Genomic DNA, 16,381 nt, shown 5'->3' on the forward strand with positions numbered 1-16,381 from the left:
TCTTAACTGCCTCCTAATAGATTATTTGTGCATGCTTGTTCACTGTTCACAGTTCTTTATCATGTAATTTGTTTTGAGATTGAGTGCAATGACACAGTAATTTCTGGTTTATGAATCAGCCACTTGTTTTTGCAACATTTCTGACATGTCCTGGTAAAGATTTTTGGTTTGGGGAAGGCTTCTGCTTGGAATCTCGTTCACTACAATGTTTGCAAAGCAAACATGAAAAGGGCACAAAACCAAAGTACTCCCATCCCGGGTGAATGTCTGTTAAGTGTAAATGCCCAGCTCTACTTACATGGATGGCACAGCTGGGAAATGACATGTGGAATGAAACTAAAGTGGCATCAGTGTCTGCAGTCCAAACCCCTCAGTTACACAGCCATAAAACATAAACCATCAAGCAGTATTATAGCAAGAAAAAAAAAAAAAGGTGCAATTTCAGGTCTGTTAATGTCAAAGGGAACACTCACACTCTTTGCTCTGAAGCCCTGGTACAACAAAGACACACATTAGCAGATGGCAGATGGTGATATCTTTTTTTTTTTTAAATCTTTAATTTCAAGCAAACTGAACCATTTTCAAGGCCTTCTCTTCCAGATGGCCTTTTACCACATGCAAGTAAGATGTGTCAATACCTCACCATTTCTACCAGGTGTCAGATACTAACAGAGACCACATTGCCATAGTCCAAGGTGCTGCCAAGACATGATGGGTGCCATATAGGCAGCTCCAGGTTTCTAAGTAAGAGACAATACCATAATGAGAGGATTCACATGGACAAGAGGACCAGCAAAAAGTCTTGGGAGAGAAGGGTGACTGTAATATGCTAAAATGGAAAACACTTCATCATATAATTAAATATCTGATAGCTTTTAATGTCATCTTCCTCATGCTACCACTAAAGATGAGCATAAACGTCTATTAAAGAAGTCTTTTAGTGACCATCTTTAGGTGGTGTTTCTGTATTTATGTATCTATACTCATATACTAATGCATTAAAAGAAAATCAACTACTAGCTAGCCTGCAGCTTTATGGCTGTCTCCTAAATATACACAAACTGAAATGTATATTTTTTTTCTTTTCCCTCCTCCCTGTTTATGTAAGGCATAAACTTTCCATACCATAAAATTGTTAATACTGAATAGGAGTAAAACACGAGAATGAAAAATGAGGACAATCACTCTAACTCCATGCAATGCAATGGATTAGGATAGTGCTTTGGAAAGTCTGAATGTATAACAAAACCTAACAGCAACCTTGAATGTACTTTCTTGCTTTGATTATTTAGCATGTGTGTATTTCTGTAGCACATTTGCGATACAGACATTATCATGTAAAAGCCTTCCTGATTACTCAGTTTCACTTACTATTTTTACTGTTGTAAGCTCAGTTAATTTTAAAATTCAAAACATACATTAATAATATTCATATTAATGACAAAATTAAAATCTTCAGTTTCAACCATCTGTATTCTGATCACTAACATAATCAGAAACATGTATTTTTGTCTACATTCAGGGCGATTCAGTCCCAGGGATATAAATCAGAAATAATTCTGCTTAAATTCAAGCTACTTATAAAGAAATTAATTCAGCTGTTGGAAGGATTAGGCCTGGGGCTTTTAAAACAGTGGCATTCACTTAATTGTAAATGCTTATTGAAGTGCAGAAAGTACATGACAGCAAGAAGGCTCTTCTGTGTGCCAGTGTAGATCACTCTGTCAACCCATTCTTGCTAACAGTTACTCCAAACTGAAACTATTCTGGACTACTGTTTACCCACTGTGATGCTTGGAAATACTAAAATTATATGTGAGAGAATGCTGATTTCAGTTGCTTTTATTTCTTACTGATGACTCTTAAAGCAGTATTTGCTCTGGCTTTATAAGGAGACTGTCAGGTCATGGAATATGTGGGGAAGGATTTCTGAATATCAGAGAGCAGAGACAAGAGGGTGTAATATTGCAGCAGAAGAGCGTGCAATATTGGAGATACTAGCAGAATGTTCTGTTTTCAGCCAGATTAATTCCTGCCAGTATGAGGGAGCAGTAGCTGTATCAAGCTACTTATGTTTTCCTGACAGCCTCAACCGTTTTACTAACACAGTAGCTCTCATAGAAGCTATTCTGCTTGGGATAAATGGAGATTTGGACTTAGAGCATTTGAGTTCACAAATATTGAAGTGTTCGTTTTCAGATGTTGCTGTAGCTGGCACTGCCCTGCCTCTGTGAGCCCAGCCATTCTTGCTATCCCCATCTCACAAGTGTGAGAAATCATGCCAAGTCGTTACTCTATTCCGATGCAATGCTGCGCAGAACTGAGTCATTAACCACCAGGCTTTGCTTCCGTCCCTTCCTTCTGAATCTTGCACAGGTAAGGAGCCTTGGGGATACCTTTCCAGTGAGGAATTACTAAGAACTGGACAAGAATCCAACCCTTTTTGACTAGCCCTCAAAGTAAATCAGAGCTAAAGACAAAATGCAAGAGGCGCTTAAAATGGGGAGAAGTGGTTATTCTTTAGAAAGAGTCATTTTACTTGTTTTTCTACCAAAACGTATTTAGGTGTCTGTTAAACAATATCAAAGCCAGTGGAATTCTTACCCAGGGGTTTTGGCACTGGATGGCAGGCTGTATTTCTTCAAGGAGTTTCCTGTAAGCGTAGGACAGAAAGTCAGAAGTTTTGTCAAGACCATTGGGAATTACAGATACTAAAGGCTATGTAAAATATGCATTTCTCCAGGTTTCAAACATAAAGGAGGAATGCAACACCTGCAGTATAAGGTTACGTCATCTGTAGTCCGAAGTTAGGCTCTCGAATTTCAAAAACAAGTTTTAGCAGCGTTACCATCTAACCCCTGGCCTCAGTAGTAACAACACTGCAGATTATTCATGCAAAAATATTTTTAAACAACTGAATGAAACACTGTGTCTAATTTCTACAGTGCAGCACTAATTCAAATTAAGATAGCAAAAAAAGGGTTTTGGACTCCGAAAGACATCTTACTTTCCTTGGTTTGGTTTTTAGTCCTGTGCTAGCCCAGACTACCTTTTCTGTAAAATGATTCTTTTTGAACCACAATAGTTCATCATGCTTGCTGTTTATGTTTATAGCTGTTTCCTAAATATACACAAACTGAAATGTATATTATTTTTTCTTTTTGAAGCACAATAATTCATCGCGCTTGCTGGTGTGAGCAATAGGGAGATGCATACGAAGTCGTGTAAGCTGAGCGCCATCTACTGCACACAGCAATCCTGGTAGCTTTGGCACATTAAAAAAGGCTAGTGACCTGGGGTAGGGGCAGCACGAAACAAACAGCTCTGATGGCTGGGAAAAAAAATGTGTCCTAGAGCCTTATAAGAATCTACATTACTGTCAGATAGGACAGCCATTCAGGATGGAAAGACTAGATTGTGTTTCAGTCACTCATTTTTTCAAGTAGCAGTCAGCCCCCCATAGATATCTTTGCTGAGACCAGAAAAAATCTGTGCTTTGCTGTCTTGATGCATAGAGGGATTTTTAGAGTAAAGACCGTGTGATTCTTAAACTCTGAGAAATTCAGTCACTGGGCACCATGAAATTGCTTTTCAACTGCAGCAAAGTCCAGGTCAGAAAAACCGATATAAAAATAGCTTTAAAAAATCCCCCACCTCCATGCAAGTTGTCACTCATAAAAGTTGTCACAACTTAAAACTAGGGGAAAAAAAAGATTTTGCATAATTTTTACAACAGAAGGCAGTAACAATCATGCCAGATCCATGCATATTTCAGTATGTACTCTGAGGATATCTGTTAGAGATTTTGATTCTGAATAAACCCAAATGCTGATTGTTTCAGGACTGCTGCAGATTTTTTCTTTGCTTCAAGAATTCAACACAAAGTTGTGACCTGGGGAGCTCTGATACTCAACAGACCTCTGACATGACCGAGTTGCAAAGAGAGAAGCAGTACTATTGATTTCCATCCTTCCCTGGCTTTGTGTCACTCTCTACATTTTAAATTTGGCAGTTTGCAACAATCTAATATGCAGATGTTCTCTTAAAAATTCCTGGGTTTGATCTTGGCTGTTTCCCCGTGTGACATTAAGCATGCAATTACAACCAGGCGTTCAGCTTAGCAAATGGAAGCATGCATGGAGAACTCCAAAAACCCATTGCCTCAGTGTGCCTATCTATCTGATAGGCTGCGAAGCAACCAATATTGCCACAGTTTTTACTGCCTGAGAGAAAATGCTAACTTTCCAGGCCTTTGTTTCTGTCCTGAGTGGTGGCTTCCATGAAAATCACAAAGTTTATAGCAAAGTCTTTAAAGCTAGGTCTTTTGTTACCTGGGCATCATCATACACATCTGAAACTGAACGCACACTTCATCTAGCTATAGACATGTAGTTCCCTGCAAAACGTCTTAAACTGTGAAATGCAATTAATGAATCTTAGTCTTGCACCAGTGAGAAAGCATGTGTGTACAGTTGTGATTTGAACCAGATAGTTTAACACAGCTTGTTCATTTAATTAAACTCCATAATCATTGCAATAACAGTGTAAGTATCCTCTCACCTTCCACTGTCAGTTCAACAGTCACTTGACGAACCCCACCATCATTTGCAGCCTCGCAGGTGTATTTACCACCGTCATCTTCCTGCACACCTTTGATTACCAAACTGAATATCCCCCGAATGCTGCTGTCCACGACATAATGGTCTCCCTCTGGGACAGGATGCCCATTTCTGTACCATGTGATCTGAGGCTCGGGGTAGCCTCTGACCTGGAAAGATGTGGAGAAAGTGGAGAAAGAAGGCAAACATAACAGATGATGGTATTAGGAAGAAATGCTGGACGTTTAGCAATGCAGTGGAAAGTTCTTGACACAGGAGCTGTTAAACATATACTGTTTGCAAGCCAAATGGCAGAACATAATGAAATGAAAAAACTCTTGGATGAGTCATACTGTTAAAATCATAAGACTAGTCAGGCAGATAGATACCTACACAGAAAAGTTTCCCACTAGAATGGTTTACCTGCAGAAGCATAGTGATGGTGCCAACGAAGAATCCTGACACCTGGGTCCCCACTGTTCAGAGACAGAGACGGTAGTGCTACTCTACCTCTAAGTATGCAAGACTGCAAGGTATCTAGACCAAAAATTTCTAGCATGGTTGCCAAGGATTAGGCTTATATTGTAAATCTGTATGGAGCCATCGAGTTTTCAAATGTGCTGAGATATAGTAGCTCCTGACAATATACAGGGAAGAAATGCAGACACATCCAAATTTTGTCTTGGTCTTTAAAAGCAGAAGATAAGGAGTTGCAATTCGAGAAAGTGTCATTAAGGGTGTTTCTCATGTTATGGTGGTAGGGGGACTGTAAAGACCTAGACGTATTCAGATAAACACACTGCCCAAAGAACTTTGTGGTCTACTGGTAGCCCAAAGAAGTTTTCAACAAAATGAACCAGTCCTGTGCTCATCAAACAGCAACCATGTTAATATATCCTTGCCTGCTATGGCATTAATGATACCTTCAGATTTGAAGGTGGATTCTCAGTTGGTATAACTGAGAATGGAGTTATTGATTTCAATAGAGCTGTTGAAACCTGCTGAGGATCTGTGTCTTTCTTTCATTAAAAAATGGGAAAAGCAGACATATACCAGTTTCCACCAAAGCATTAACTCCTCAGGCAAAGGTTCTTCCTCTGCTTTATGAAAGATGCCCTCCTCTTTGAAGGTCACTTTAGTATGTGTTAACTGTTAACACACTTCCCCAGTCATCATAACAACTCCCAATTACAGTATTTCCCCCTTCTTTCCTGTTCCCCCACTCTGATATGTTAGCTCTCCATCTTCTGACTCTTTGATCCTTTGCCTACATGTCATGAAGTAACTGAGTGGATCAAGATGAGCTGGGATGAGTAATAGTTGTGGCTGTGTTTGCTCACTGGGAAAGGAGCAATGTTGCGTTTTGAACTACGTTATCAAACCTTGGCAACTGAACAGGAAGTCCCTTCAACCTCCAGGTGGGCAAAATATTGATGATCTGTCTTGACTTGAAGAAGGCTTGGTTGTGGCTTGCGCAAATTCCTCCCAGCATTCTCCTCTCAGTTTCCAACCCGCATTTCAGCTCTGCTTTCTTCTGACTGCACAGCACTTACTTTCCAAATTACAATCTTTAGCCAACCAACCTTACCCATTCTTAGGTTCTCTTCTTTCAAAACCTTTCATTTTTAATCCAGCCCCACCTCACTCCAGCTGCGTTTCTCATCTGTTGGAGCTTAACCTACAGCTGTCAGAAATTTTTCTCTTTCCTTTAATTCTTTGGGTATCAGTTCAGACAAATTAATTTTGCCAGTGATGTGGTGACCCCTTCCTCCTGGCACTACTTACTCTATATATAGAGAGGACATTAATGTTTGCCAAGAGCATGAATATGCTGAATAAGCTGGAGAAACTTTCCACTTCTGGTACAAACTTCTCAAGTTCTTTCTGAGTCTATATTTACCTAAGTAAGAGCCACGGTCTATGAAGAATATATATTGTGGGATCCTGCACAATGGGGAGTCAATTGCTGTTTAAAAATAAAGCATCTTTCTGAAGCTCTTTGCTGCCATGTCTTTTCTTTCCTGTGCTTTCTGAAAAACGGCAGCTCCTGCTCAGCCATTCACCCTAACACTACTCCGGCATATTGGTTTAGTGCTTACTCAGAGGGCAGGCTCGCAGGGAGATCTTTCTCAGCACATCTCATTTTCAGAAAAAGGGAGTTGTGAAGCATCAATATGAGATTTTCACAGTAGTGTAACTCTTGTTAGTTGATAATGTGCTCACTGGTACAGAAAGTGACTTGTATCAAAGAACAGTTTCTTACTACTTGTCTATGCCTTCCTACCTATCTTTTCTTTTAGATTAAGAAACCAACAGAGAGATTAAGTGACTTACCCAAAGCCAGAGAGTATATTAGAATGGAGTTTCTACCTCTCATTTTTGCTTCACTGGATATTAAGATTTCCTTGACTTTGAAATATTTGAAGCAAAATGGCTTTGAAACTGCTATTTCAAGTAATACAATACAGTAAAATGACAGAGTAGCACTTGAATTGGTGTGAAGAAAGAACTACCTTTTCAGTGCTTTACATCACAACCTCTTTACTAACATTAGTCTAGCCACATCTGTTTACAGCTGCTGAGATTCTGGCCTGTGAATACAAGTCATCAGTTACCCACCACCTAACATATTTACCGTTTTTTCCAGTTCATAATCATTCCTTCTGGTGTTTTCTTCTATGTATTGTTCAACCCAGCTTCAAAGGTCCCAAGCATAAACTTTCCATCACTTATCTCAGGGAACAACTGGAGTTGAAGCAACAAGAAACACCTTCCTTCCATTTTTCTTTCTGTTTTATCATATTCTTAAGTCCCTCTTGGACCACACAAAGCCATTTTTACCTGACTCCTCAAGCTCTGGTAGATCATTATACATGCCCTTGCAGTATCACATGGCTGAGCCTACATTAAGTGTTTTTCCATTTCTTCCATATGTGTTTATTTTATGCTTGCTATGTCTGTATTACTTTGTTCATCCACACCTCTACACTGAGGAAATGCCACACAGAAAATTACAAACACAGGCGATCAGCATGCCATTTCCTTTCAAAAGGTTGAGTCATTCCCTTCCCAAATTTTGTATTTTTTTCTTTCATTTTTTGTCAAAAATTACATGATGGGATACAGAATTGCTCTGTTGCAAGGATTTATTTCAGGTTTGGGTTTGGAATGTGTTTCAAACTGAGCCAGCCCTCTCTGAAATACATAGTCTTGCCATAAAAGTGTCAGGGACCCTTAAACGAATCACTGGTTACTAAGTTTTGATCCTAATGGATCAATTCCAGAACTGCAGCAGGTTTTATATTCCTCCCTAACCTTTCCAGAGCTCACTAAAAACATCTGCCTTGAATAAATCCACAGCAAAGAGAAATTTATCTGCTTATTTAATGCCCAGCAGAGAAGGCTATAACCTTTATTTACAGCTTGGCCTGCGTGAGTATTGCCAGTCCCAGGGAGGCTACAGCTTTTCTTTACCTGCTCTACAACAGTAACAAGTGGAAAATTGACAGCAAGCAGCAAATAACCATTGTATTAGCACAAACACGAGTTTTGAGTTTTTGTCTGGACCCATCAACTGCTTAAAGTCTTCCTGGAAAAGTCCGCTAAGGTAAAACAGGCCTTCTGCTCCATGCATCAACACAGCAAGTGGAAAGAGCTGAGAGAGAACCTGTTGCCTGTGAAACTTCCAGAGTTAAGATTCAGTTCTGCATCATGGTCTGGGGGAATGCTATTGAGAAGGGATGGTGCTAGGTTCCTAAGGAAGAGAAATAAGGAGAAAAAAATACAACAAATCTATTGAAACTGTACACTAAATGACAGTATTATTAAAAAATGTGCTGCTACAAACTAGTCCCCATTGTCACAAACCTAAAGGCATCAGCGACCACCAATGCCAAATATATTCAGTGACTCTTTTTCTTGTTTGAAAGTGCAGGAAAGATTTTCTAAAACTTGGCCTGTATCTATGCTCCATAAAAGAGCTGTTTATATACCAATTTCAAAAAAACATAAGTTTGCCTACTTAAATGCGTCACAGTTGCAGTAGCACTTTAGGGCAATGAGATGCACTCTTTTGGCTCATGCTTTTAACTCCAAAGTCATATCCTGCTTTGTAATAACTGTTGCTGGCTCCGGTGAGGTTAACAATGAATGCAAACCCACAGCACCCAAAAAGAATCAGCCATAAATGACAATAAACCGAAGCATAAGTAACTGTGAAACACTGATGGGGTTTGTACTATTACTGAGTGTTGCTCACTTTGACAGGAACACCTTAAGACTATTGGAAATGATGGTAAACATTACATGACATGTTCTAGCATTACGTTCATTGTACTGGCTGAGGTGTTCAGTGCTCGACGTTAAGGACTAGATAAATGTCCCATGTTGCTGCTCAAGGTCAGATCAACACACAAGCATTGAGACCAGGAAGAAAACAGATGTCAAAATGATGTCTTGGTTTGCAAAATCCCCCCAAATTACATCATATATAGACAGGCACATCAAAAGTTCTACTAAGACTGGCAATGAAACAACTGTTATGAAGTTGCTATTCAAAATAACTCCCCTCACAGAGATTATTTCATATGCTGCAATATGAATTCCACTAGTAGGTAAAATTCCTCTGAAGAAACAATCCTTTTCCAATGAAGTCAGAATTTTAAAACATCCAGATTCTGTCAGCACACAGCGTTCAGTTGTGCTGCTATTTCTGTAGCCTACCTTTGCCTTTAATTCCACAAAATCCAGAATTAAGACCTATGTATGTAAAGTATTCAATCATTGAATAGAAGAATCAGTTGTATTTGGGTGGTTCAGTCCATGTAAAGAAAACTGACCTTGAATTTACCTTTGAAAGACAGAAATATTGTCTATTCAACTTTTTATACTTCACATGCTATTTAAAATGTGGCTTTCAACCCAATTTGCATACCTTGCTGCTTTTTGAGGAACGTTATTCCCTTTGTAGGCTGTTAAAGAATAACAGGGTATAGTAGGTAGTATTTAACATCCTAAAATAAGCAGGTTTGCTGTTCCTGCAACTAAGTGACACTGCTTTTTGACACCTGGTTCTCAGTGAGAAGAACTTGGTATCATAACTGGCCATTTATGTTTGAGACAGAAAAATACAGAATATACTTCTTAGAGAAAATGTATGGAAGTTTTTGTTGTTTTAATTAACATATGCACTGATAAAGGGTTATGCAAAAATAGACATTTCCACTTGTCTTGAGACTTTTAGGGATATGCAGCCCTTGAGGCTACTAAAAGTGATGCTATTAGCCTGTATCTCATTCATTGCAACACAAAGAAATAACTTATTAAAAGCACTCATGGTTAGTAGTGTAGCTAGCACATTTCTAGTTAGACTGTAGTGTCTGGAAGCATTAAAACAACATGAAAACAAAGTTTGCATGACCTGGGTAACAAGTCTTACAAGAAGAATGGCAATAATGAGAAATATTTTCTAATGCATAAAGGTACCTGCAAAGCAGAAGTTTTCAAACTTCTTGAGTTTTAACAATTCTTAAAACTTCTTAAGTTTTTAAACTCTTTCCCACATCCATAGTGGATAGGACAAGCAATAAAATTTTAAGAGAAATTGGCCAGTGGATTGGTAGATGATGTCTGACAGCAGCGACCTCCTTAAGAAGACAGCAGGTGTTTTGCGCATATGACTGCCTGCCTATCTTAACATTAAGGAATGCCAGAGAGTGAGGTAACTTTTTGAGAAAGGTTTGTAGCCTATCCTCTGTTCCACGCCCACCTTCAACCAGAAACCAGTCATTTCTGGGAACTACAACTCAGAAAAGGCCACAGAGATCAGAAGCTGCAAAGGAATAAAAAGAGAATAGCCTCAGTTATAGTTGCCAGATGTTACCATTGAGCTCCAAAGTGTATGCTTTGGGCAGATCATTAGAAGTCACACCAGGAGGAGACATCAAGGGAGATGTGGAAAACCATTCAGAATATCTGACAAACTTTGACCTTTATTCTGCTGCCTGCAAACAAAAGCGTGACACAAAAAAAGAAGGGACTTGGCCTAGCAAATACTCATTACTAGCAGGGCGTAAACTGCTGGCACCTTTTGCAAAACTGAAAGAGTACTGATCCATCAGATGATTGTACCAAGAAAGCAGCAGAAGTGCAATTACGTAGCATGACAAATTTTGTAAGTGTAATTCTACTCAAAGAAGTAAAGATATAGGAAAAAACAATGTATAGCACTTACACTTGAAACGTGGTAGAGATTGTATAGTGTACCTCTTCTTCCAGTGTCTAGGTATCAGCAAAAATGGGATATTATTCACTTTATTGCAAGTTATGTATTAGATGGGCTCATCTGACGGTCATACAGTTGAAGGCTCTCATGCAGCCCCAAGAGATTCAATCCAGACAGTAACAGCTGTTCTGTGGATGTGGCTCATCCTAGGTCCTACAAAAAAAGAGGTGTTTCCCATAGTCATCAGACTCTAGCCAGTGTCCTCTGTCTTCCTCAATTGAATCAAGAGCCAAGAGTTTTTAGACCTGGACCTTGATCAAAAGACTTGTGAGGGGAATGAAATACTTGAGAGTAAACTTAGCAGAGGATGCTAAGAACTGGATACACCATAACACATGCTCTGTCCATGTGGACAGAGCTCTGCTCTCTAACAAGAAAAAAAGCCACATCTTGTTGTAATAGTTCATACTGACGTGAACTCTTAACGTCAGTCTTAGGAAAAAAGTACTACAAAACTGTGGAGACTATAACATGAACATCGTGAATACAACCCCACCTAATAGGTGGAAGATTTTTATTTTAATTTAAATTTTTTGGTTAGTGCAGGTGGGAAACGTGGTTCTGGCCAGTGCAGCTCTTTTATAAGTCATGTAACACTGTTCTGTTAGGCTCAAGCTGCAGTTTGCTTTAACAAATGAACAGCAGATGTTCTTGATAAGGGAAAGTGGACATGATACATTGTTAAGCTCCTTCTGAGACTTTAAACACACGCAAACCATATCTCAAGAATAGTTTATCCATTTTAAAAGCTTGCTTCTAAAACAGAGAACTTGCCTAGCAAGGTTAAACATGAAAATGTTAAATATTAGGAGATGTTAAATATAAGGAGACTTAGCTATGACCTTGTAAACAAAGCAAATAACCTACCTCTTCTACGGAGCAGTCTAGAATCTACAATTGCCTGATTTAAAGCAAAAATGGAATACATACTAGGACTAAACATAGCTCACTTCAAAGCATTACCTATTGCACATACAAGAAACAATAACGGTCTTTCTGTAAAACGTGGGTATGTTTTTGTTTAAGTGCTGAACTCTGGTACACTACATCTGGTGTTTAGGTTTCTTGTTCCACATGCACATAGTCCTCATAAATTAGTTCTTTGGGCGTAACTTTAACTGGAACACAACTCTGAAGACGTAAGTCTTCACAACTGGTGCGTGCAATTATCTGTTTCTTCTCCCAAATGGTGTGGAGCAGGGATTGAAAAATGACAATACAGGCCTCCAAACAGACAGTTGTCTTGCAAAAAACCAGAAAACCAACCAAAACGAGCAACAATGAAAAAAAGAATCAAACGTAGAAAGTAGAATCAAACATCTGCAAAGCACCACCAAACGCTACAACTCATTCTTCAGGCACCCATCCCTGGCAATCACTGCATTCTGTTCTTAGGCAATCTGAGACCATGCATAATTATGTTGAGCTCCTTCTCAAGGTTTCACCTATAAAAGTTTCAAACCATACACATTTTTCTTGATTCTCATTTGTGGCAATGAAAAGCGAACCTTTGCCAAATTGAACTCCTTGATATTGCTAATGTTAACATTGTGAGTGAAGGAAATCTCATATTCTTTTAGTCTCGAGTAGAAAGATCACATGCCACAGCACTAACATAGAAAGGCTGCAAGATTTGTCATTGTCCCGTTTGCCCTGATGAGAGATACAGAAGAATTATCTGGAGATGCAATTCATAGAATTCAATGCAAGGGTAAGGAGACCCAGAAGGTAAAAAGAGTCTTAGCACTTTCCTCCTATTTATTAAAAGCTGTTCCTTTAGAATTATTATTTCAATGCAACTGTTAGTGTGCCATATGAAGTTTACCTCTTCCTAGTCCCATGGAAAACACTGTGGCCCAATTTCAGAACAATCCAAGTAATGTTTAGTTTTCACTGACTTAAAACATGACAGTGAGTGCTGAGCACTTCTAGGTCATTTTGACTGCTGTACCCAACTATGGGGATACGAATGAAAAACAGTATACTTTAGTTTGTTTTTAAAAGTCCACTAAAGCCCCCACAATATCATAAACCTACATGGACCGAGCTCAGATTATGGATCTTGGACCTAATCTGTAGATCATAGGATACAATTACAGAATTCAGGTAAGACAGAAGCTAGGGGAAAGTAAAGAGTTGAAGAATTCTCTAAATTTTCACATGAGAGACCCTTTCATAGAGTTTCACTTTGCTGTCTGGCAATGTGGAAGGTTTTCTGCAGGAGCTTGGCAAAAAGTCCATTCACCCTAGAAAGTGTGGAATGATTTGATCACGTGGAAGAATAACTTTCTGCCATGATTCTGTGCTTATTCTCTCCCTGACGCCAGTACTGACAATCCAGAATTCTGTAGCAAAAAGACAAAAATTTATCTTATACAAAATTCTTTGACTCTGATGAAAACTCATTAGATCTTGCTTCATTAACTCTGCAACGCTCCATTTGGCTGGAAGCATGCTTTCAGTTCAGATCATAAACCACAGCTGGCATTACATGCACGCTACTTAGATAATCTAGAAGAAACATACATAACTGGGTCTAGTGAACGACTAGTGCACTTCACAATTCCTAATTGTCTAAGTAGGAATTCAGGTACCCAAGGACAAAACTTCCATCTTAAAATGCATAAAGAAACATGCACACAGAAAATGCATACACAACCATAGCCATTATGGTAGTCATGGGCGAAAGATGTTACAAGACAGGAAAGGTGCTCAAAACAGTAATGAACTGGAGAATTCATGAAAAACAGCAACCTTCTTTGTAAGGAGAACACTTCGGACCCTACATTTCTGTGAAGCTTTACAGAAATGATACAAATAAAGCTGGTTTTGATTTTCCATCTGAAAATGTCAAGTTATGAGATGGTGACAAAACCAGATTCACTTCATGGATACAGTGGGAATTTAGAGAACAGCCAGAAGTGCAGTACCTTAGTACAGCATCAGAGCAGGCTTCGGCAGGCCTCCCAGACTGCATGCAAGGCACTGTCTGCTTTAACCTTGTTGTTTGACATTTTACTGTGGCTTCCTACACTTTATATTTTGAAAAACAGCAAATAAACATTTTTTTATTCACTTCCATGACATTTATGGTTGTATAAACTTGTTTCAAATCCTCATCTGCTTGTGTTGTTCAAGCTGAAGAGCCCTTGTGTTTTAATCTGTGCTTGTACTAGGAGCCATGAAATACCTCCGATAATCATTGTCAAATTTTCTGTCTCTTTTCTAGCCTGAGATAAGGACAGATCAGAACTGCATTTAGCATCCAAAAGGTGGGAACCCACAGATTTCTAGATTGACACCGCAGATTGTTGGCAGTTTTTTCCTTTCCAAATGTTTTTTTAACACTATTTGCTATTTTTCCCACCTTGAGCTGATTAGTCAGAGAGCTGTTCAGGGCAAGATCTCTCTTTTGAATAGTAATAGCTAATGAAAATTGAACTAAGTATATTTTATTTTTCTACTTTGTACTCATCAATGCCAAATGGCATTTGATGTTTTATAGTCCAGGCACTAAACAGAATGAGAACGTTTTGCAGATGGCACCCCACCAATTTTAGTTTTGACTCTTTAAAGTAGTTCTGCATTATCTGCAAATTTTGTTATCTCACTATTCAACCCCTTTTTGCAGATTGCAAAGGTGCTGAACACTACACATACTACCGCAGTTCTTTAGGGGAATCAGCATTTATGGTACTCCCAGCAGGGAAGAATTTATGACTTATCCATGGAAGACATGGTCTGCTAACTGAAAAGCAGACAGCAGCTGCAGATCATTTCTTCTTCAATCTTCAACATTTAATGATATTTTTTGTAAAATTCAGTGTGGAGAGTTCCCATAGGTGCACAGAGTATTGGCTTTGTGCTCAGTCACCCGAGTATAGCTGTCTGAATAAAGCAGTGCTTTCCCAGGTACCATAACATCTACAAGTCCATTTGTCCTAAATTATTTCTGAAGGACTCAAGTGGAATTTCAGAGCAGCACTGGGCGTCAAGCTGCTTTGAGTTTATTTAATTTCTAAGTTCAAACACCAGCCCCAATTAATGCAGCTCTTAAGAAAATGCTTAAGCCCTACTTGTGTCTTTTGGAATTAATGACATGCATAGGTGCTTTTCCTAAATTAGATTTTATTTCATTTAAAGATTAAGCTTAAATTTATTGCATTTAAAGTAACATTGTTACAGGAGTCTTCAGACAGCCCCAAAATAACCTGAAACATCATTCAGGTGAAATACAGAACACTTCCAAGGTGGACTCCACCCTTTCCAGCATAGCGGGCATGAGGGGAACACACTGTATGGAGAAACACATTTCTGTGTAGCTATAATGTCAATCAGCAAGTGAATCAGAAGTTGTAAACCTCTGTTACACTAGTGGGGGCATTTTCACACAGGCGTTGAAGTCTGAGTGGCAGTGGTTTTTTGATGGAGCTTTAATAAATCATTCTACCAGCAGCAACATCTGCCTTTTTACTTCCCCCGCATTGTAGCCAGCTGACCTGTAGCTATTAAGCGCATGAGGAGAGTTTTATGCAAACCACCCATATAGCTCGCCTGGACCCTTTTTTTCTGTAAATACAAGTTTTCTGAACTTAAGATGGGATTATAAGTAGACTGAATCTCTGTCCATCTTTAGATCTATATTTATACTTAGTCATTGTCCAATTTTTCCCCTTTTTAAAAAAGTTTGTCTAGCTTGGCAATTCAAAAACAGTGAGATGCCATAAACCTTGGATAAAGTGTAGAAGAAAGCTTAGGCTATTTCCTCCATTGCCACCCAGACGCCGTCCTGGCTCCCTCCTACTCCCTTGTAGTTGTTGCACATTTCTATGAGTTACACTGGCACACAAAGATGACAAGGCCTCTGCAAAGTGGTGAAATTCCGACACTTTGTCAAAGGAGGAGTGTGCAGAATACTGAGTTATGTACAAACTGAAGACAATTTCAGTTCCAAAATAGGTAGCTGTCATGTGGGAAAGTGTCACTCTGACTTCATAGCTGAGGAGCTGAGACATGGAGACACTCAGAGAGTTTGCCAAACTCAGCTGAAAGGAAATTAGCTTTCCATATTTAGTAATGTTATTTCCTCCTTGCCAACAAATTTGCTATTGTAGCAATCAATGCAAAGACTGAACTGAAGTTGCAGCACCGGAGCGCAGCTGCTCTTCTTACCCTGAATAATGACTGAAGCCATCAACATCATATTAATGTGTTTGTATACAGGTATCAAAGTGCACAGTATTGAGTAACAGCAAAGAGGGTCCAGACAGAATAGGTCCAGAGTCTTGGCAGCAAAATGAGAAGCATGTAAAATAGTGTTACAAGTAAGAGAATGTTAACTCACCACTATAGAAGAATGTGAGCAACATAATAAGAAACAACTCTGTCAGCTCTCAATAACTTCAATACCGACATACAGCTCTGCAGAATAGAAGTGTCTGTAGAATGGGCCAAAAAGATTTCAAAGGCAAGGGCAAGCACAAGAGCTCTCAACAAAACA

At 39.0% G+C, this 16,381-nt stretch overlaps 1 protein-coding gene across 3 annotated transcripts in view; it reads right to left on the reverse strand.

The window, feature by feature from the left end:
- The window catches only part of MYLK (myosin light chain kinase), a 219,619-nt gene that overhangs the window by 123,349 nt on the left and 79,889 nt on the right, over positions 1 to 16,381 (reverse strand). For all 3 annotated transcript variants that reach the window (XM_087731529.1, XM_087731530.1, XM_087731528.1), the window contains 2 exons: positions 4,561 to 4,768; positions 2,605 to 2,653 (listed from right to left, as the gene is read on the reverse strand). In XM_087731529.1, coding sequence (XP_087587655.1) covers positions 2,605 to 2,653; positions 4,561 to 4,768 — 257 coding nt within the window. The remainder of the gene's footprint in view (positions 1 to 2,604; positions 2,654 to 4,560; positions 4,769 to 16,381) is intronic.

Source organism: Nipponia nippon, unplaced genomic scaffold, assembly GCF_047370975.1.
Source record: "Nipponia nippon isolate SJK-2023a ecotype South Korea unplaced genomic scaffold, ASM4737097v1 scaffold_5, whole genome shotgun sequence".
NCBI lineage: Eukaryota > Metazoa > Chordata > Aves > Pelecaniformes > Threskiornithidae > Nipponia > Nipponia nippon.